Source organism: Symsagittifera roscoffensis, chromosome 4 (assembly GCF_963678635.1).
Source record: "Symsagittifera roscoffensis chromosome 4, txSymRosc1.1, whole genome shotgun sequence".
Taxonomy (NCBI): Eukaryota; Metazoa; Xenacoelomorpha; order Acoela; family Convolutidae; genus Symsagittifera; species Symsagittifera roscoffensis.
The window spans coordinates 40,437,750-40,460,361 of record NC_087065.1 but is presented as its reverse complement, the minus strand read 5'-3'; the positions used below and the strand labels follow the sequence as shown (position 1 = coordinate 40,460,361).

The following is a 22,612-nucleotide window of genomic DNA, read 5'->3' as shown; positions in this document are numbered from 1 at the left end:
AAAGATTAACGTTCGGCCTATAGCGCTGCTACCATCAATAAGTAAAATTTTTGAAAGAATTAAGTTTAATAGAATTTATGACTATCTTGAAAAATTCGAATTCAATTATAATAAACAATTCGGCTATAGGATGAAATACGGCACAATTGATGCCATTGAAGAGCTAACTGAAAAACTCGAAAAATCGATCTCGATCAGAAAGTCAACCCTACAATGTTGCTCGATCTGAAAAAAAAGTATTTGATACAAAAGATCACAATATCTTAATGGTACGGCTTCCAAACTACGGAATTACCAATGCCTGCTATAATTCGAAAAATAGCTATCTAACAAACCGCAAGCAATGCGTTCAGACAAATTGTATTTGTTCTGATTATCAAGAGGTAACAAGTGGAGTACCCCAATGTTCAATATTAGGTTCATTACTTTTTCCAAATGTAAGCAAAACTCAGAAATACTTTTTATTTGCCTACGACACCACGATCATTTGCCTTGACAATACTATAGGAATTTTCAATTACGACATTTATGCAGTAGCACGATGGCTCTAAGCAAATAAAATATCCCTAAACATGAAAAAAACTTTCAATTAATCATAAGACAAAGAAACGCTTCTACCAATACCGTTTCTTTTCAAAAAAAACTCGTCCTCCGAGTTGTCGTGGGAATATCTGGCAGTGAACATAGATTACAATTTGAATGTTAATGTACACATTGACTATGTCATAACAAAATTGCGCAGTGTGGAATAGTCGCTAAATTAGTCATTAAATGCCATCTCGTACTCTTTTCCAATATAATGAATTGAAGATTAGATCATTGATACAATATGGTATTTTGGTTTACGGGTGTACAAATTTCAATACTTAACAACCTATCCTATTTTTACCAAAGAAAATTGTTAGACTGATATCCTTTCGCAAACTCAACGAGGTGCCAAGGAAACGCTGCAAGAAGCTTCGAAATTTCTTGCTTGAGTAAAATTAAATTTTTAACGCCTTGAACAAAAGAAATCCTATTTAATCCCTACGCGCTTGCTTTAATCGCTCGAATTTCGACTAAGAAGTAGAAAATTCATATCAGTTCTTCTCAACACTGAACACGTTTTGAAAATAATTAATAGTCGTTTAAATAACTTTAATAGTCGTTCGAACAACTCAAATAACTGAATAATATATCATTTGATAATTCTGACGATTGTTTGTGAAATCAACCTTCACATAGAAAGAAAAAAACATCCGAAGACAAACAATTTTCTGCACTTTCAAGGATGGAAACAAAAAGACCTGGATGTAGTAAATTGAAATACATAGAGCCAAACTTTTGAAAATACTAAATTATATCGAGTGCGAAAATTTCTAACAAAAAATTTTTATTATAAGAACTGTATGAAACCGATTGATGAACAATGTATCGATTGATGCAAAAAAAACTTATTCATTACCTGATAAAGGTCCAAGCACATGGTAATATACTGACAAGCATCGTCCTGATTCAAAAAGTAGCACTTTCAGCACTTGCCATCAAGCGTAGCCACCAAAGGTAGCTAATTCAATGCAATTGTTTGGAAAAAAAGTTGCATCACACTAGCACATTACGCTCCGCTAAAAATGCTCAAATTTGTATGTTGGTTGACCAGAATGCAGATTTGAGAAAAAGATTCAATGATTTTGTTGAAGTTGTTTAAAGAAAATGTCGTTGTTCCGAAATGATATCGCTTGCTAATCGCGAGCACAATCATTCCATAGGTAAACATAGCAAAGAGAACGTTGAAAAAATTAAAGAACAAGGAAACCGAAATATGATCGAAAATGTTGAATATGAGAAAAATACCGTGCCAATTCTCAAATCGTTTTCGATCGAGAAACCCGGTTTTGAGAAATTTTCTATGCAAAGTGGCCAAAACCTGCTTTTCGCAGAAAAAGGCTATGCATTTTGGAAAACCTTCTGACCGTTTTTAAATTTTTTTTTTTCAATTTTCTTCATTTTTATGCGATCAAATCTGAGATGAAAAGTTCTATTGAGAGAACAGATTGCGATAATTGTTCCTGCAGAAGCGGCGTCTCCTTAAGTTTTTGTAAGAGACATGTTATTTTTTTGCGAAACACTTTGACTTGTTCGAAAGCCATAAATTTTAGGCTTTCAAAAACCTGTTGTTTCAATAAAACCTATGATAGATTTGACAGGATAGTTAGCGAGAAAAATCCAACAAATCAAAAACTAATTCGTTTAGGCAGAAGGGATTTGCGCAATGCATAATTTGGATTGAACCCAAAATCTCAGATTTGGGAGGGTAGTGCTCAAGAAAAGTCAACAACGATCAAAGAAAACGGTCAAAATCAAAACTTTAACTTTTCCGAGAATGTAAACAATTTGGGCGAAGTCCCATGAGCAAATGAGCTTCCCGCAATCCGTTCTTTTAATTGAACTTAAAATATCAGATATGCCAAGGCAATTTTCGAGAGTATTCAAAAAGGTCTAAAAATCAAAAATTTGACTTTTCCGAGGTCGATAACTTTTTGTGCAAGATTTTTGTGTGTGGCCGCTGATGAAGTGAAGTTTAGCACTATCCGTATTTCCATTAAATTAAACCTACAAAATCAGATTTGAGAGGTTAGTTTGAGAGGAGAGCAAAAAGCGGTCAAAAATCAAAAATTTGACTACTCCGAGGACCATATACTTTTGTTATAAAACAAAAGTTGGGCGTAGCCGCTCATGTGAAGACTGTAGACAGAGGGGTTAAGTAAAAAGAGACTCTGGGGGAGCATGCGAGCCCACAGAAGAGCAGGCGGTCTTTCATTTGACACCTATTTTTTGAAAATCAGCATAAGTTCCTGAGAAAAACAAAAAAAAATTTCGGTAAACTTCAAAATAATTTTCTCATAACCAAAAAAAAATTAACAAACCGATTGATAAACATTTGACTTATTCGTTAACTCCGGGCTAAGTTGGCCAGGAACATATAGAAGTTGGAATTTCTTATGAACCAGATACGAAAAAGTCTATATTCCAGTTTGATAACACGTGCTAGACGCAAGCGTAATAAATTTTGAAATTCGAAGAAAAAAATGTATCAGGTTAAACCAATTTGAAAAGGGCGGAGGCGAGTTGTTAAAATTGTGTTTATTTTCAAAACCGAAAAAAGGGTCATTAAGCCAATAAAAAATAGGACGAAATAATCTGGGCCGAGGATCTTTTCAGCGAAACAAAAAACAACGAAAATACGAAGTCAAGCTAAATAAATTACAAACTATAGGAATTTAAAAACACTGAAAGCGACTTTAAAGAATTCGAGCGGAAAAAAATCCCAAGATGTGACAACAAAGCCGAGAACAGATAAGCAGACAAACAATTGGCCGACAACTTTTTTTGAAACACAATATTTCGTTTGAGAATTGCTCAGATTCGAACCTAGGACTTTAACGTCCCAGGCTTATTCGTTAAATCCGGGCTAAGTTGGCCAGGAACATATAGAAGTTGGAATTTCTTATGAACCAGATACGAAAAAGTCTATATTCCCGTTTGATAACACGTGCTAGACGCAAGCGTAATAAATTTTGAAATTCGAAGAAAAAAATGTACCAGGTTAAAGCTATTTGAAAATCAAGAACAAAATATGAATCACTTTTTGTAGATAAAACTAACCCAATTGAAGAAAATTTGATCAATAGGTAATTTTCTTTTACCAGTGGGAAGCCTAAAAATTAAAATCCACTTTCGAAACAAGAAGTCGTTCACGTTTTTCCACGGTATTTATTTTTTAATTGGAGAACTCAATTAAACCAAATTTAGCATATGAATTTTAATGGAACAAACCCAAAAATTGCATACATTCCTAAGTGTATTCATAAATGCATTAACATATATAAATGCACTTCTGTAGTTAGAGCATTTTAAGACTTTTTCTTGAAAAAAAATTACAAGCTATATAAAAGATAAAACATAGTTCTTCTACGCTATAAACCAGTGCATATTATTAAATGGGGCAAAAAAAATCGGACAATTTTATCTTTTTTTTCGGGCCATCTTCCATATTTTTTTGTCGGCTTTGTGATTTTTTATCTAAGCCGACAAAAAAATATATGGAAGAGGGTCCGAAAAAAGAGAAAATTTTCTAGTATGAGAAAGCAAACAGGTCCTGACCGAGTTCAAACCAGAAACATTTGTGTTACCTCTACGCCAGATTCGCTGGATTGGTTTTGATCTTATGAAGCAAGATGAAACATCTGCGAAACTTAGCGAACAAACTTCTTAACGGGGGGAAAGGTCTAGTACCCGGTTGCAACGCCCTTGCTTATCGCAAGGTTAACAATTAATCAAACTGAAAAACTGGATCAAAAAGCTCATTTTATTGTGCTGGGAAATCTGAAAATTAACTTCATTTTGAAAGTAAATGCTATTCACGTTTCATGCGTCATTTGCTTTCGTAATTGGAGAGCGTAATTGATTTATTTTTCTTTTTGGCATATGAATATATCTTAATTGGAAGTCAAAAGTCAAACCGCGGAAATAACTCTTCGCACTTTTGCCTAAAACACAAAAAACCACATGATTCCGTTCACTTTTCTTCTAACTTCAAAAAAAAGAATGATAACAGGGTCATTCAGTTACTCGCGCGACAAACCTAAGGGCTCGCAGCCGCTAGCTCACATTCACTGCTCCACTTAGCAACAAAAGTGGCCATTTTTCAGCTTCAAATGTGACCATTTCTCAGAAATTATATTCTCTAACAGCGAGAAGTTCTGAATTTATGCAAAAACGACAAGTCCTGATCCTGCTTCAAACCTTTTCAACCCAAGCAATCACATTACCTTTGCGGTAAATAAACGCCATCAGTTGCTTTATATTACAAAGCAAGTTAACCAAGGATTCAGTCACTTTGTTAGACAAATTCTTAGCCGCGGAAGAAGTCTTGTGATGATGTGATCAAGTTTTTGTTAATAACGGCAACCTAAATTCACTTCTTCTGGACACTGGCAAACCATAAAAATGGCCGAATAATTTACCACATAGATGAGCTTACGCATGAAAGTATATTGTAATTAACAATAAGCTCAGCACAAGGCAGCATTGTTGCCTCGCCTTGATACTAAGTCAAATCATTTATTGAGCTTAATGATCTACGTCCTTCATCGAAAGATACCAAATAAAAAGCAGTTAAGTATTGCTAATTCCTCATTTATGAAGCCTACATTGCAAACAGCCAACTAGCTGAAACATCGGGAAAAAACTAGCATTCTGTCACAATCAATTAATTACTCGGGTGAATGCTACACCAAGAACATTATCAGCAGTCATTTCAACACAGCTGTCATTCCTCCGGCGGTTCAAAATCTATTATAGTGATCACTGTTGAGTATGCGTGAACAAATTCCTGACTCCGATCACTGCACACTCCCCGGACAACGTCTCGTCCAAATTCCCCGTGACCATATACACCTATAGCTTGGAGCCCCTCGAAGAACATTTTGAAGTATTTAACATCTAGCTCCATATCTCTCCCGACGCAAAAAGCGAACACTGCTAAACTATTCCTGCTCAGTTTTCCAACAGATCGACTAAACTTTTGAAGAGAATCTTTGATGTCGTTTTCATCTGTGCATTCCTGATCTAAAACTACTGAGCTAGCTCTGATATTGTCACCGAAAATAGCCATTCCTGTCACGCAATCGGGTGTTACTTTTGAGCAGCAATCAGCGTCGTATAAAACATGCTTTTCAATCAGAGCACCTGAGATAGCGATATTCGGCTCCAAGTCTAAAATTGACTCAAGAAGCTGCGTTGGGAAAAGTCCGTGTTGCGCAGAAAGGTAAAACATGAATTTGATATCACTCGTATTAGGACATCCAATCGATGATCTTAATAGGTCACGTGTTATTGATTCTTCATTTGTTAAAGTTTGTGGAATGGAAAAGAAACTAATGTTTTCAGAGAAATGTTTAGAGAACATTACAGACGCTGAAGTCAAAACATCTACCTCATCGGCTAAAATAAAAACTTTCTGTAAATACGATTTTGATGCATTTTTTGCAGAAAATTTCTGTGGATTAAGGTAAGGAACTGTTCAAGCAAAAACAGATTCAGAATTTTTTCTTAATCCTCGACCATTTTCGGTCCACTAAAGGTATACTTAGTTTCATTAAGTAGAGTTGCACGCTCGGCTAATAACGTATCTAAATGGAATAATATCGTATTAATTACTCACTCACTTTCACGGTGCTTAAAAAATGAGTATTCACCTGATATTTCCGATCGATTTGACAGTGCAAACACTCCCTGAGCCGAAACTGCGTACAACTCGCAATTACTATGCATTAGCTCTCGTTTTATATAAAATGACATCATTTTGTGCATAGAGAACGTGGAAACTTCGTTGTATTGTATCTTTTTCGATGACTCTCTGATGTATTTTGCACTCGGCAGTAATTTTTCGGACGTTAAAATGAGTGTTTTCTTTGGAACGAACGAGCTTTGCGATATGAAGGAATCTATCGCTGGTAGATGAGCTTCGTCGCGACCTTCTTCACTAGTCATAGCAGAGACAGAAAAACCATGTCGGTTATTTAACAGTGTAAGCGATACTTCGTTCCAGAACCTGGACACTATAACAGGTGCACTTAGGATTTCCTTTGCCGAAAGATTCGAAAGCACCAATTTGAGCACGTTCGGTTGAGACATTACGACAGACATCGTGTTGCACTGTGAGCAACTGCGCTTAAAGCGCTTACACGGATGTTCACCTATGTTGATTAGAAAATTTACATTAATCAAATCTGAAAAAACCTAAAAATCTTGAAAATTGACATAACGTGATCCAAATTTTACAGATTCAAAAGTTTTCATAAACATTTAAGCTTAAATTCAGGATCAAATCTTCAGAGAAATCTCATAAGCTCTTCGTCCAATTGCTCTTATTTTTTACATTAACCCTATCATAGAAATTTGCAGGTCTTTTTGGCGCCCCTAGATCATCTTCTGTGTTTCCTTCAATGACCATAACCCTCTTTCTCTCTAGTTTCCTCTGCTTCTGTGTATTTTTACGACTTTTACGGTTGTAACTAGTTACTTTGGTCTCCTCGTCTTTTTTAGTATCTTTGGGATCCAAGGGCAAGTTAGCTATATACTCTTCTGTAAATTCAACCTCTTCAGCAATAACCGCACTTAAATCTTCGTTAGGTTCAGGTGCTACGTCCAAATTCTTTTCAGAATCCAAAATTGTTTCAGCGTCATCTGTGTTTGGCTTATCCGCTTCTGCATCTTTGTTTTTATTGACATCTTCGATTTTCTTTTGGCTTTCAGAAGCAGTTTCGTTTTCATCTTTTTCATCGTAATTATGAACACAAGAGATTTCATCAAGGTTTTGATCAACTAAATCGACATTCTTACTTTCTGCATTTTCGGCTGCACGTTTCTCGTCAAATAATTTTTGCTCTTCCTCTGGAAAATAAGGCTTTGGGTTTACGAAATAAGGCAACCTGCCCCTTTGAAAATCATTGATGACCATTTTTGCCACACATGTTATGTCTGGTTCAGCTTTTTTAAACAATTTTCCGGTCCTGTAGGCTAACCGTTCCAAAAAATCATTTGCATCAGTCCAGTCACCAATATCATATATTTTCGAAAGTGCGTACTTATTCACACATTGTAGAACTTGGTCAATGTGTTGCTCTGGTTGTGGCACATTTTCGACTCGTACAGCTCCTTTCAGAAGCAGCTCTGTGTCTGACTCTTGACTGTTGTATACAACTCCGGGACAATCAATCAAATAAATCCTTTTCATCAAGGTTATATACTGCCACACTTTAGTTTCTCCGGCAATTGGAGCCACTTTGCAAACTTTTTTCTTCCTCAGAGTGTTGATTACAGAACTTTTGCCGACGTTTGGATATCCAATGATTCCAACTGAAATTTGTTTCAAATCCTTGTGCAGTACTGAGAACTGTCTGAGAAGTTGAATTAACGCTCCTTTGCCGAAAGGATTTTTCATGTTCGAATGCATTGCCATTGTGGGGTACTCACGAGAAAATAAAGCAACCCATGCTTTTGTTACCCATGTCGGCACTAAATCAACTTTGTTGACGATAAAAACCAGGTGTTTGTGTCGTTTTTCTTTCTTCAAGTAATTCTCAACCACTGGACTTCTTGTTCCCATTGGATTTCTAGCGTCTAGGACATACAGTAATATATCAGAAGAGTCAATCACTTTATACAATTCGTTCCAGATTCGCTTCGAAGAACCGGCTCCAAAGGACCAGTGTCTGGCCTCATCGCGAACACCGTCATCTTCTCTCACGACATCACGATCTCCGTCAATTTTGTACTCGCCTGATTTACTTTCGCATTTACTTGCATATTCTTCAAGAGACGTCGCAGTCACATTAGCCTGTTTTCTCTGCGCTTTCTTCCCGAACGTGTATTCGTAGCTTTGTGTTTCTAAGATGTGCATTCGGTTAAATTTTCCTCTTTCATTCAACAGAGTTATAGGTAACTTGGAAGGATTAAGAATGACCTGGTAAGGATCTTTAGTCACTGTCTCCAACTTGGTCTGAAAATCTTGAAGTGCATTCTGACCTATTACTCTAGTATTATTGAACCATCTTCTGTCAGGAGCAACTCTCGATTGCGTTCCAGGAGCCACACGCTGTTGAAAAATTGCTGCTTTAACAATTTTTCCAGTTTTATCTCTCTTAGCTCTTCCACCTCGGTACATATTGAGTCTGCTTATCGTGCTTTTGTCCCTCATATTGCTGCTCGTTTTCAGTCGATCAATATTGTCAGAACTTTTCTTTGGTTTTTTCATCGTCTTGACTTTACCCATTTTCCTTCCTGAAATAACAATAACACAAGTTAACACATTCAACGTCCTTTTAAATAATACTAGCGCGTAACGCACCTCCGGTGCTGCGGATTGTTGACAACTCATAAAAAACCGCATATATTCGAAAAGTGATCTTCATCTTTTGAGTGTGCTTTGACAGCACCCAAATGGAGGGTTGGTAACTTCAATTTCTTTAAGTTTTTTTAATATTTAAGTTTTTCTATAATCAAATTTTAAAAACCATCAAGTTTTGTGATGTTTTAGCAATTTCAAATTTTGAGAAACTTCAAATTTAAGTTTCCTGAAGTTTTCTATGAAAAAACTATGAAGAACGTCATATCTCGAAAACTACAAAGATTTGAGCAGTAATACTTGGAGGTAAGAATCGTGACCCCATGAGAGTATTGTGAGAGACCCAACTACTGGATTAGGAATTTCAAATTCTGAAAAAAAAAATCACATTTGAACGTTTTTTTTACAATCAGAAAGTCGAAAGTATCGTAGTAACCGAGGTTACAGTCAGGAGTCACTTTATCACATTATCCAGTCAAAATCCTCGGCATTTTCTAGATATGGAAGAGTCAAGTTAACGTGAATAGAAGTAAAGATGGTCCGATGGTGGGGAATCACACCAACCAGATTGAGAAAACTAAAAACCGTACAGAATATTATAGTGATTGACAACCATTCCGAGTTGTAACAATTGAGCCGCTACAATCGTTACAAAGCAATTTCAGATGACCAGGAAGGGTGTTAGAACGACGTGCCAGCCTTCCGGAAAAAAGATAAGACTGTTCTTCGTCTGGATTCAAGTATCCGGAAGGGTCTCGTGAGAGAACTGTAACTCTTCATTTTCACAACTTTTAGCTTCCTGAGGATGTCTTGAGTTGAATTTAATTAACATCGAATTCATTTTCAGATAATGAGAAGCTAGAAGTTGAGGGTAAGGGTTGATCCTTCTCCAATTTAAATTGTGATTTTTATCTACTGACCAAAAACAAAAGTATTATAATAAATAAGCAGTAGCCCTGTTTTTAGGAGTGACCGCGTGGTCTGGGGATACTGAGACCCAGCCATAAACTCACTATTTTCGCATATAATTAAGTTATTCTGAGCGTTTGTGCCATTCTGCCAGATGACACAGCACAACCTTCCGGCGACGTAAAAAAAAACGACTAAAGGCCTTATGAACGAAAAAGTGTTGCGAAGGAGGGTCAGAATGTTCTAGAATTTTTAATTTTAAAATTTCGATTGAAGAGTGAACATTTCTGAGAAATAGAAAAAGACGGCCATTTTGACTAAAAAAGACGGGAAAACACAACGACGCCATATATTGTGAAGAACAGTCGTACCAGAGACAGGAGAATTACGAAGCCTCTTATCGTGGAAATAACACACGATAAGAACCTTAGCGACGGAAATTTGTGGAGAAGGAGGCTTCAGTGGGGGAAGAAATATACCACGGGACCCTCCCGGGACACGAAAAATAAGAGATAAGAGTGTTATCTCAAGAATATTGCGGAGGCAGAGGCTTGGTCCCCCAGAGACTGTCTATGTGAAGGGACTGTATAGACTGACTGTATAGCTGCTATAATGTCATAGATCTTAAATAACACCGTTATTGTTTAATATTTCAGAGTATGAGTAGCTAGAAAAAGGAAAGGGTCAATCCATCTCCAATGGATTTAATATAGAACTGTCACACAAAAACATGTTAAAATAGGTTGTTCGAGCCGTGTTTTTAATGACAATCACGTAGTCTGAGGATCCGAGACTCAGCTATGTGGTTGTGTTCGCATGTAAACGAAAGCTGATCAAAAGTCATTTGACTGATGGCCTAAAAATGGTAACTTTTTACTTTGCCCTAGACAGACCAGAAAATCAACTGGCAAGGTCGAGACGGTGAAAAACGAGTAGAATTAAGGTAACTGACGCCTGCCAGTCGTTAATAGGTACTTTTTCTACGCTCCGTCGCTGTGTGATATTTGGGCGAATGTTACATAGACGTTTTTATGGCGCTCCTGGGTGGGCCTGTTGAAGGCATGAAACCATCATGATCAGCAAGCGTTTCAGCGACGTACCCTCCGCTCCGGGCGTATGCCCGAGTTAGAGGCCTTAATGACCGTTGTTGTACTAGGGGGAAGGTGCGTACCCTCCGTCTAGTACAATTTAGCTTTTTAACTTAGTTAACACCGAAATTTCCGGGGGCCGGAGGGTTAGGTGGGAAATCTAGAGCCCGCTTGTCCTGAGGTCCCAGGACCAAAAACAATTAAAGAGAAAGCGTAAAACCAAACAAAAATAGTGTATAACCAAGAAAAAGCCAAAAACAAATTTATTTGAAAACAAAAAAGTACAAAAAACAGTAAAAAATCCAAAAAAGACCAAAAACAGTAAAAAACATAAAGTGACAGTTTATATGTTATTTCCGGACGAGATGTGATCTGACCTTCCTATTTGTTGTTGTTTCAGATTGATTTATATCGTTTCTGATAGAAAGATTGTGTGTTTTGGTGAAGGGCTGGATACCCTCCCTCGAGTGTAATTTGAGTGTTTAAGCACATTAATGGTGATTTTGCCGGTGACCGGAGGGTAGAGTGGCAAGCTGATCAACGTGTTCCACACTCAACAGGGACATCAGGGACAACATCCGCAACGACTGTTGGGTATCGTTGAAGCAATTTTAGTATCGTTCGGGTACTATTTCATTAAAACTTAAGTGGTGGGGGGCAACGATTGGCGCGGTCCGATTGTACCCTCCATCGATTACAAATTTCCGAGTTAAGGGTCTTAATTCGGGTATTTTGGTACAAAGGAGGGTATAGTACTATTCATTAACGACTACTAATAGGTTATTATCCTTATTACATATTACTTATCTCCTCAATTAGATCCAAAAAACTGTACACCCCCAAATTTTTGGATATCCGAGCTTTTCCGAACAACAAAAAGCTTTTATATAGGGAGTAGCTACGTAGTTCAATCCCCCTAACTAAAGAAACCGCGTGAGAAAAGACTCAGTAGAAGTTGGAAAAAACCAAAATTTTTCGGTCAAAATTTCGATAATTTTTTGAATTTTGTCAAACTGTTTTGGGGATCGAGTTTTTGAGTTTTTAGAGTTAGAGCAATAAAACTTTTTGCGTTAGGAGCGTGCTAGCATAACGTGCTCGGTTACTAGAGAATTTTTTGGGTAACCCTCCGAGTAGCTCCGTGGATAGAGCTAACGACTTAAGGTTTGGAAAAGGAAGGAATCGGAGGGTCCAAATTTGATAGTTTTTGGCCAAATTTTTGTTTCTAAACCAATTTTGGTCCGGTTTTTTGCATTATTCCAGTGCCGTACAGGGCTACTACGCTCATTTCAAGTATTTTTAGGCACTTTCGACCGGAATTGCGAAAAAAGTCTTTCAGATCCTATACAGGTGGTGAAAAAGGCCATTTTGACGAACGCGTTTTTGGCGATTTCTCAAAGACTAGTTATCCGATTGGGATAATTTTGGTACCATAAGTCGACGTTTTTGACCACTTTTCCGAATCACAACCGTTTTTGGGATTGACAATCTCGGAAAAGAAAATTTTTTTAGAATTTGTTGGTTCGGAGGGTCCAAATTACAGGTAACCCTCCGAGCAGCAGAAAATTTTATCAAAACATCTTTTTATTCATCTGGGAAGGTTGACCGAGTCAGCCAACCTAGTTTTAAGTCAGGTAGACCGCTTTTGGAGACTTTGTTGCGGTGATATAACCCTTTTTCTTGATTTTGGGGGAACCCTCCGAAGTGACCCTCCAGAGTCAGCTAAACCCCTTAGCAACCCTCCTTAGTGGAAGATTTCCACGAGATCACCCAAAGAAGTTAAAACAGCTCCCCTTAGAGCTACTAGCTTGTTTTGACGCTTTTTGAAGCTAGTGGGAGAACCTTCTAAGCGAGATCAAAAAATTTGAAAATTTTGGAGGTACCCTCCGAAGTAACCCTCCGGAGCATATTAAGCATCTTATTGACCCTCCTTAGTAAATTTAGGGGGACCCTCCGAAGTAACTTGGGTGATTAAGGTACCCTCCGAAGTAACTTGGGTGATCAAGTTACCCTCCGAGGTAACCCTCCGGAGTGTCTTAAACCTTCTAACGATCTTCCTTGTTAGAGACTTGAGTAAACCTTCTGTGGCGATTTGGGAAACGGAAAATATCCATTTAATTAGGATCATATTAGGATATTAGGCGTGCTTATCAGGGTCATAGGAACCCATTCTGACCCGGGAATTCGTGATCAACTTTGGATTCTACGTTGGGTGTATCAGAAGTACCCGAACAAAGAAATTTTTTTGATTGTGATTTTGGTTGTGTGGTTGCCTTGAGCTACTTAATAGGAAAGTTCGGGCAATCCGGGAACAAATAAAAGACGACCTCGGTGAGTGTATTAGGCAAATACACACTCACTTGAGAAGAAAAGTTGTTCCCTGCTCTCGTGCACTTGGAGCGTTCCGGGTGTGGGGGAGCTTTTTCATAGACTTTAGAAATTTTCGATCAGAGGTTGCCTTGAGCTACTTAATAGGACAGCTCGGGCAATCGCAGGGCACCTAAAAGAAGACCTCGGTGGGTGTATTAGGCAAATACACACCCACTTGAGAAGACTGTGTCCTGGGCTTTGTTCTTTCGGATCGTTCCGATTGAGGGAAGTCTTTTTCTTTAAGGCTAAGTTTTATTGATCTGTTTCTGAGTCATCACTGCTTTTTATCAAAGATTGTTTAATTTTAACAAAGCAGTGACTTGATAAATTGTGTGGCGATAAATAGATACTGATAAAAGGTCGCTGTCACCTGTAGGATATTCTTATCTGATTATCTATTGTGTTTGGTGTGTTGATTATATCTTGTGAAAATTTTGTGATACTGTTATAATATACGACAGGGTTGAGCTAGCATTATATCAATACTGAGCAGGCCCTGTGTGTGTGTAACTCTAACGGAGTCATTAATATTGTCAATGAGAAATCTAAGAGACACTCTTGATACTTACGAGATCGAGGAGGCAGCGTTAAGTAATTCAACTTGAATTTGTTTGCGGTACGTGTGCATCGCCATTAAATCATACGAAAATTGTTTTTGTAACAAAGCATGCAGCGCAGGGACTTGTTAGGATCGACTACTAAGATTCCCAGGCTGAGTAAAGGCAGCACGCGAAAATTTAAAACTAGGCGTAGCCAGTCCTCATTTAGCAGCGCCTCTGACGTGTTTGCCGAAAACGAATCGACTAAAGGTCAACCTGATCTTTCAGTGAGCGAAATGAGATTGAGGAGCGAGAAAAACCTCGATGGCGATCAAAGGCGGAGCGCCGAAACCGGAACCGCGAGCGAAACGCTTGTGGACCCCTTTGACGAAGAAGAACAGACGCTCATTCGACCCGACTTTGAGCCGAGCGAGGACCTCAAGCGGGAGGAAGTCGAGAGGACGGAGGAGACCTCGGAGCGTTCCGAGGTCGAGCCGCGAGAGGAAGTCTTATTCAAGGGAATGTCCAAATTGCAGACCAAGAGTCACAGGTGGAGGGGAGAATACTCACATTCGGCTAGTACCCACTCATCCCTGGCCAAGCAGAGCAACAATGCAATGATGTCGAGTATAAGCCCGAGTGAAGAACAACCGGGTTCGAAGGCCAAGAAGAGTTGGAAGTCATTGTACGACGAGCGCATGGCGTCACTACCAACTGTAGGTTTAACTTCCAGTTATGACTAAACGGAGACATCCCATCCGGATGTGAATTTCACACCGTGCCCAAGGAACGATAAGAACGGGAAGGCGTTATCAGCCTCGCCGACCAGGCCCATGTCAGATGGGATAACGATGGGAGCGTCATCAACCTTCGACAGATTAATGACGTCCATGAGCAAGCAAAAGGGCGGTGCGTCGTCAAGCACCAGGCTGCAGCCGCAGTTGACCTCATCTACTCTGGGACTAACCCCGTCATTTGGGGCCACTGGCGACATAAGTGACATGTTCGCTGGCTTAATGAATGGTCTGGATGAACTGAGACGGGACATGACTAAAAGAATAGATCAGGTTGATGAGAGAGCTCACAAGGGTCAAGAGAATCTGAGAGATGAACTAACGCATGTGAAGTCGCAGGCGAGGGTTGATCAAGCTCAGTTGATTCGCAACACCGATCAATGCCTGGCGGAGAGCCTGGCACAGGCAAGCAAGGAGTCATACGAAAGATAGGCTAGGATGACCAGGGAGATCGAACGATTGTTGAACGATCATGATAGCACCTACGCCCACACGATGACTAGCCTAGAGAAGAGGTTAGATGCAAAGTCTGACTTAATGATGCGGAAGCTTGACGCGATCCTGAATGGGAGTAGTTGGCAGGAGCATTCCAACCCAAGGGAGCGCTCACGCCATGCGAATGTTGGAGACGGTACGGGCAGCAATGCCAGAGCCCAGCAAGGCTCGAGAACGAACTACGAACCTAGAAACAAGGAGCGGCCAAGGGCAGCCCCGCAGAGGCCTGGCTGGACGAATCCAGTCCCGCCGGAGGCAGATGCCACCCCGGAGACAAGATTGCCAACCGTGCCACAAGTCAGTTCAGTACCGGATCTGACTACAGTCTCACAAGACACAACGATATATGCCTCGATGTTTGAGCCTCTGAACAGATCTCTTGAAACATTCATCACCAAGCTCTCGAAGTCAACAGAGAGAGGAGAGAGGTCAAGGAGGACACTGAAAAAGCCGAAGTCATATAAAGACGAGTCAGACGGCTGCATTGATACTTGGATAGAGGTGATGAAGTTACACTTTGAGGAAGAGAATCTCTCTAAGAAACAAGAGTGCAGCGCGCTGACGAGCAACCTGGAGGGTACTGCATTAAGTTGTGTAATGGCGAAAAGAGCCAATGAGAGAGACAGCGCTCGCAAGATATTCGACATCCTGCTGAATCGTTTCGGCTCTGGAGTACAAGGGCACCAGGCAATGGTGAAGTTCGAGAAGAGGCGTCAAAGAGATGAAGAATCAATAGATAAATTCTTGGACGACCTTGAATTATTCAGGAGGAGAAGCAACCCGGATGAGAGAATATCCGAGCGAAACTTGGCGATTGCTTCGAAGTTTATGGATGGAGTAAGGAGTGAGGAGTTGAAGACGATGTTGGCCACTCACTTCACCCTGTCGCTTGACCAGGTACCCACGCTTGACGACTTGCGTATGAAATCAAGCGAGTATTTACTCATAAAACCGAGGGCGCAAAACCGTTACAACAATTATGGCAACTATAGCGGGACAAACACTGGTGCGAATTCCAGTTGGTACAAACCTCGCGATGACATGGACAAGAGGAGGTCGTGTGCGAATTGTGGTTCGATGGACCATCACGTTTCTGCGTGTTCTGCATACAAACAGAACATGAAGGCCATAGGCTACTTTCTCGAGGACGCCGACGCGACCGACGAGTATCATGAGAAGTACGTCAGAGGGCTCATCATGAAATATGGTCCGAGGTGTTTCTTCTGTAATTTGGAGGGACACTTCAAGTCGGATTGTACTCAATTTTGGGACGCAGTAGCGGACGCGAAACATCCCCGCCACGAAGAGGCGCTTTCGGGTGTCAAGGCCAGTCGAGCACGTCTGATGAACGAGGCTGAATCTCGGCGAAAGGAGACGACACCGACCACCCTCACGACCAAAAAGGTTAAGACATGGCCTGACGAGGTGGTAGCCTCGAACCTCGAAGCAGAGTTGTCTAGCCCACTCAAGGTGGATTACGGCCTGGCGGCAAGGACAGCGCTGCAGAATGTCAAACAGGACCTAGCCACGAAAGAAGTGGAGCAATGGGTAAGGTCGGAGCTGGAGAGCACAGATCTTCGGGAAAATCTTAATGTCCTGGGTAAGACGACAAAAGCAGAAGACAAAGAGGAACCCAAGAAACAGGGACTAAAACTGAACGTTATATCTGGTAAGACTTTCGGCATGACGAAGGCGGGGACCAAAATAATGTCCATCATCTCAGTCGCAGGGCACCAGGTGGTCAAGAACTTGAGTGAACCATCCGAGATTACACTAGTCCACCTGGACATCTATGCCGACTACCTGAAGGAGAGGGATCCCAAACTGGACTCCAGGGCAGTGCGAGGGCTGCTCACAGCGGGAGGTCCGAGGCTGATGAAAGTGGACGGACATTATTTCGATGTCCATGGCCCTTACCCGGTCCTGATGATTGTAGATGGCATCAATATCTACACGAAAGCTCACATAACTGATGCGAACGACCAGATTGGCCGGATATACATTGGTCAAGAGGAGCTGAAGGTTAGACGAATCGGACACAACGCGATGCTCGAACAAGATGCGGTGCATATTGGTTGTGAGGCCGATCTGGCCGCACACGTTCTGGACGTGCAAGGCAGACAACTTTCAGTAAAGGGACTGATAGACACGGGAGCAGTGGTTAGTGTCATGCCAGTCAAAACTTGGACTGACATGGGTTTCGAAAGGTCGGATCTCATACCGACAAACATCAGGTTGGCAGCTGCCAATCAGGGAGCGATCTATGTTACCGGACGAACCCCGATCATTTCACTGCAGCTCGGAAGAAGACATCTTTGGATGAGCTTCCTAGTAGTAGAGAATTTGGACGAATCCGATCAGTTCATCTTAGGAAGGGATTTCGTTCGCAACTTTGACGTCACGATCGATCTCAATGACGGATTGATTAGGATCAAGGATCCTGAGAGAAAGTATGAGAAAAAACCCCTTAATAAGATCTTAATTAATCAGGCCAAGGTGCCGATTTTTCTGGATCGAAAAGTTAGACTAAAACCGAACCAGGCCGTAGTAGCGACGTTTAGGATGAGGAACTTGAATGAACTCAGCAATGACAGACAGCAAAAGCTCGGCTATTTTAGGAAGAAGCTTCTCACTCACTCAGAGCGGACTGTGTGTGAGTGTGTTATTGAACACAGAAGCAACAACAGTGACAATACAGAGGGGAAAGAAACTTGGCTACGTTTTGCCTCTGAACACATCATTTAAGAGTGTGGAGAACTTGAAAAAGTTTGATGTTACTAAATGTCCATTACATGCTAACCAAGAATGTATAATGAAAAGAGTGAATGAATTGAAATCTTCGAGGAAATTGTTTTCAATGAAGTCGGAAACAGACGATGGGCTGTCTAGTTGTTCCAACTTCCCTGAGAGACCGACGGAGGCAGAGTTAGCAGTGAATAAACCTGTCCTACCTGAGATAGAACATCTGAAGGGTAAAATATCAGACAAGGAACTAGATTCGCTCAGGGCGGTGCTAAATCGGAACGCAGATGTTTTTTCGAAACATAAGGCTGACATAGGTTGTTGCAATTTTGTAGAGCACGAGATAGAGATAGAAGAGGGCTCGGTACCTCATAGGGAAGGGGCGAGAAGAATGACCCCAAACAAGTCAGAAGCATGTAGGAAGGAAATCGAGATGTTAATGGAGTACGACATGATCGAGCCGTCGAAGTCCCCCTGGGCTTGTGGCGTGGTCATGGCGAAAAAGAAAGGGGGACTACTCAGATTTTGTTGTGGTTTCCGTTATCTGAACGCAGTGACTATAAAGGATGCATACCCGATTCCCCGCATCGATGAGAGCCTATCCAAGCTGGGAGACGCGAAGTTCTTCACGACGTTGGATTTGGGCTCTGCATTCTGGCAGGTGCCACTCAGAAAGCAAGATCGAGAGAAAACAGGCTTCGCGTGTGAGCTGGGACTGTTCCAGTGGAAGAGGATGCCATTCGGATTGTGCAACGCGACGGCCACATTCCAGCGACTGATGGCCCAGGCACTCACGAGCGTCAATAAGAAATACGGGAATCTCATTATGTGTTATGTCGATGATGTCGTGATTGCAACACCAACCTTGGAAGACCACATAGAGAGGTTGGAGGAGGTGTTTTCTTGCATGAAACAGGCGGGTCTGAAATGCAAACCCTCTAAGTGTGAAATCCTCAGGGATTCCATAAAGTATCTGGGCCGCCTGGTTGACAAACATGGAGTGAGACCAGATCCCGAAGCGGTTGAAGCGGTGCTGACCTGGAAGGCACCTAAAACAGATACACAGTTGATGAGTTTTCTGGGATTCGCAAATTATTATCGAGAGTTCATCAAGGGGTATGCTGACAAAATATACCCCATGCAGAGGTTGATGAGAAACAAGGGCAAAAAGTTCACTTGGACTGATGAGGCACAAGTTTCATTTGAAAACATCAAACGTGAACTTTGCGAGGCACCGGTCCTCGGCATGCCAACAGAGAAGGGGATGTTCGTGCTGGACACGGATGCATCAGTGGTTGCGATATCGGGCATACTTCACCAGGAGTAGGAGTGGAACGGGAGAACGGTTCTTCGTCCGATAGCCTACGGGAGTAAAGTCCTGAGTGATACTGAAATGAAGTACGGCGCACCAAAAGCGGAGATGTTTGCGGTGATCACTTTCGTGGAAAAATACAGGGCCTACTTGGGGAGTGCTCCCTTCAAGTTACGTGTGGATAACCGTGCCCTTGCCTGGCTGAAGACCTATTCGATGGACCAAAGCTACATTGGTCGTTGGATCGTGCGCCTGGATGGATACCACATGATCATAGAGCACCGACCGTACTCGTGACAAGCACCAGAACGCAGATAGCCTCAGTAAAAAGACAGAATTTTATGAGCGCCTCGAGGAGAAACAGGCTAACCAATCAGAGATCAAAGACGGGTTTTCCTTTCTGGACAAAGAAACCTACGACAAGCTGCCACTTACTAGGTGGTTAGACAATTCAGGACATCCTATACCCGGACACCCTGACCTTCCAGTGGAGACGGCCGCAGAGATAAAGCTTTTAGCCAGAGGCGAGCCCGTTCCGTTGGATCTGCTAGTCCGATCCAACTTGGTACAGCAAGAACTAACCAGGCTGGGTATAAACAGCATGGCTCTATAGAACAGGACGGTGAACGTGGCGCCGGACGTCATGGGAAAACTCCGTGACTTGTTGGACAGGGAAGTGGATAGGCATGATCGTGAATGGATGGAGACCATGCAGCGGTTGACTGTCACCGAGAGAACAGAGAAGAGGCCAGTGTCCATCCGCAGCCGAGGCGTTGAACGGAACTGCAGGTCGATTGTCAACCAGCTGGTGAGCTCGATACCGAAGGAAGTCTTGTTGAGAACTTCGTTCACTGAATATGGAACACTGAATCAGAACCAAACTACTGAGGAAGTCAGGATCAGGTCGAAATCTAGTTTCACGAGGAGAGTGCACATCACGGATGCAAAAGAGGAATACGAGCCGAGCCCAGATTGTTCGTCCGTGGACGAGACAATGTCCGGGGAGTCTGATACCTTCGAGCCAGTCAAGTACGACTCGTCCGAGGAGTCGGACACCTTTGAGCCCGTGCAGGACGACTTGTCCGGGGAGAGGTTGACTAGACCACCTAGGGGCAAAATTTTGTCCGGGGAGTCGGGTTCAAAGCAACCGATGGACAGAGTTTTGTCCGGGGAGTCGAGAAACATCTCAAACAACTTGGAATATGATGTTGGAGAATCAGTCGACTCAAGTGTTGACTCGGGACCCCAGTCCTGGGACAACACGTCTGAAACAACTTCCAATTCCGATATGTCAGAAATCGCAATCCACTCCTTATTGGTAGACTGGAAGCAGCGTGGGCTGGACCGGGAAACACATCAGGATCCAGACAGGGACAGATACACCTCAGAAGAAGAGGGCACTGTGGTAGATAATGCCGCGGACGAGCTCGAGCTGATAGCAGTTTCGAAACGCCCAACCAGATTGCTGCCACATGGTACGGTCGTCCGTACCAATCTGGAACCATCTGTGCAGGAAGCGACGCCTTTGAAAAAGATATGGTGTGTCAAGTTGATGGACGATGCTCATGCTCCGGAGATACTGAGTGGGCAAATGAACGTGGTGAAGACGTATTTGAAAGCCAGGTACAGGCTGTCGGATCTCCTGAGGGCTCAACGAAATGACAGAATGACGAGCAGTCTGAAGAGATGGATCGAGAATGGAGCACCAGACAAGGGAGATTTGGAAGAAGACAGCTACAAAATCCTGAAGCAATTCTACCTGAAGCGAAACGACTTGTTGTACCTGAACAAGGACGGAATCGTAGCCTGCAAACGAAAAGAGGAGGACAAGGTCCTCTATAAAAACAATTCAATAGTGTTACCACAGTTGTACCAGACCAAATTGCTCTTTCGCTCACATGTTTCGAGAGACTTGATTGAAAAATTTATCAGATTATTCCAGCCTGCATCAATGTCCTTAATCAACTAATATGACTGCTACTTTGTGGAGACTTGAAAGACTTGAGTTATCTCTTGAAGAGGGAGATTGTTTCATTGTTCCTTTTAACCACTGGGTTTCATTTTTAGTGAGCAGGACCGATAACAACTAAAACTTCTGAAGGGAGGAAGCACAGTAGGATAATTTTGTCAAAACTGTCTTTCATTTCAACACTTCTTAAACCTAGGAGAAGAAGTTTTAAAACAAGATATTGGCACTGAAAGTCAGAAAAGATGTTTTATCTTAAGTCATATCCTCGAGGTGCAGATTAATGAAAAGGTTAGGAGGCAATAGCGATGTAGTATGATGCCATTTGTAGCTTGAGGTAAGTCGATATGATGTAGATAAAAGCTCTTTTCATGCATTTTGTAAATTCTGTTCGATGACACTGAACCATTTTAATGATTTTCACGAGGTTCAAGGAAAACATTGACTGGGCTAACCTGGGAGAAAGTGACATTCGACTAGAATAGTCAAAATGCATGGCAACATCGAAATTTTCTTGGTAGCAGCCGAGGGAGAAATTTTGCAAAGAGTATCAAAACGGTAAGAAAAACGGTGTTTTTTGGATTTTGTGTGGAATTTTTTCGCAAAAATCTCGGCATGCGTTATTTATTTTTGAGTATTGCATGTAGATTGTTTAATGAAGAGATTATGTTTTAGGTTCTTGGTAAGTCCATGGTAAGATGTGCAAAAGTTTAGAAATGTTTATAAAAAATGATATTTTTTCAAAAAACTTCAAAATACGATAAGATTTGATATGATTTGACTTAATAACTTTTCTTTTAGATGATCCTTTTTTTTGAAACTGTACTCAATCTAGCTTAAACTATGCTGAAACCTACTGAAACTTAAGAAAAAAATTCAAGTTTTCGGAAAAAAATTGCAAAAGTTTCAAGTTTTTGGAAAAAATTGCAAAAATTTCAAAGTTTTCGGAAAAATTTGCAAAAATGTCAAAGTTTTTGGAAAAATTTGCAAAATTTTCAAGTTTTTGGAAAGCAATGCAGATATCTCAAGGTTTTGGCAAGTTTTTGTTGCTTCTTATCTAAATTAAAAAAATATGGATATGTTTAGAGTTAAAAAAATTAAGCTCAAACTGTATTTCAATTGAGGACACTGATACAAAACTTTGAATGGAAATATGGATTTTTCCACAATTTTCTCTCAAAATAATCAAATACGATAAAATTTACTCTAATTTTAGCTAAAAAGCGGTTTTTATAATGCTCTGGACACATAAAGCTCATATTAGCTGAATCAATATTGATACTTCCGATTTCTCGGGAAAATAAGTTAATTAATCGTAATTTTAGAGAAAGTAAAAATTAATCAAGTCTATCCAAAGTTTTCCGTTTTAACCTTTCATTTGGGAATAACTAGTTTTTTGTTCAATTCAAGGAGAATTCATCTTAGAATTTCAGTTCAATTGAACAATAAGATCAATATTCATTGAAATTTCTAGATCAAAATCCATGATCCAGCTCCTCCTCAGTTTTTT

The 22,612-nt window shown here is 41.0% G+C and overlaps 2 protein-coding genes across 2 annotated transcripts in view; one reads left to right on the top strand and one right to left on the bottom strand.

The window, feature by feature from the left end:
- LOC134844878 (uncharacterized) overlaps positions 1–22,612 on the top strand; it is a 527,221-nt gene that overhangs the window by 422,413 nt on the left and 82,196 nt on the right. The window lies entirely within an intron of this gene.
- LOC134844087 (uncharacterized) lies at positions 5,232–8,822 on the bottom strand. The gene is made up of 2 exons (XM_063860562.1): positions 6,240–8,822; positions 5,232–5,985 (listed from the first exon to the last, which is right to left on the bottom strand). The coding sequence occupies exon 1, from the start codon at positions 8,816–8,818 to the stop codon at positions 6,887–6,889; it is 1,932 nt and encodes a 643-aa protein (XP_063716632.1). The 5' UTR covers positions 8,819–8,822; the 3' UTR covers positions 5,232–5,985; positions 6,240–6,886.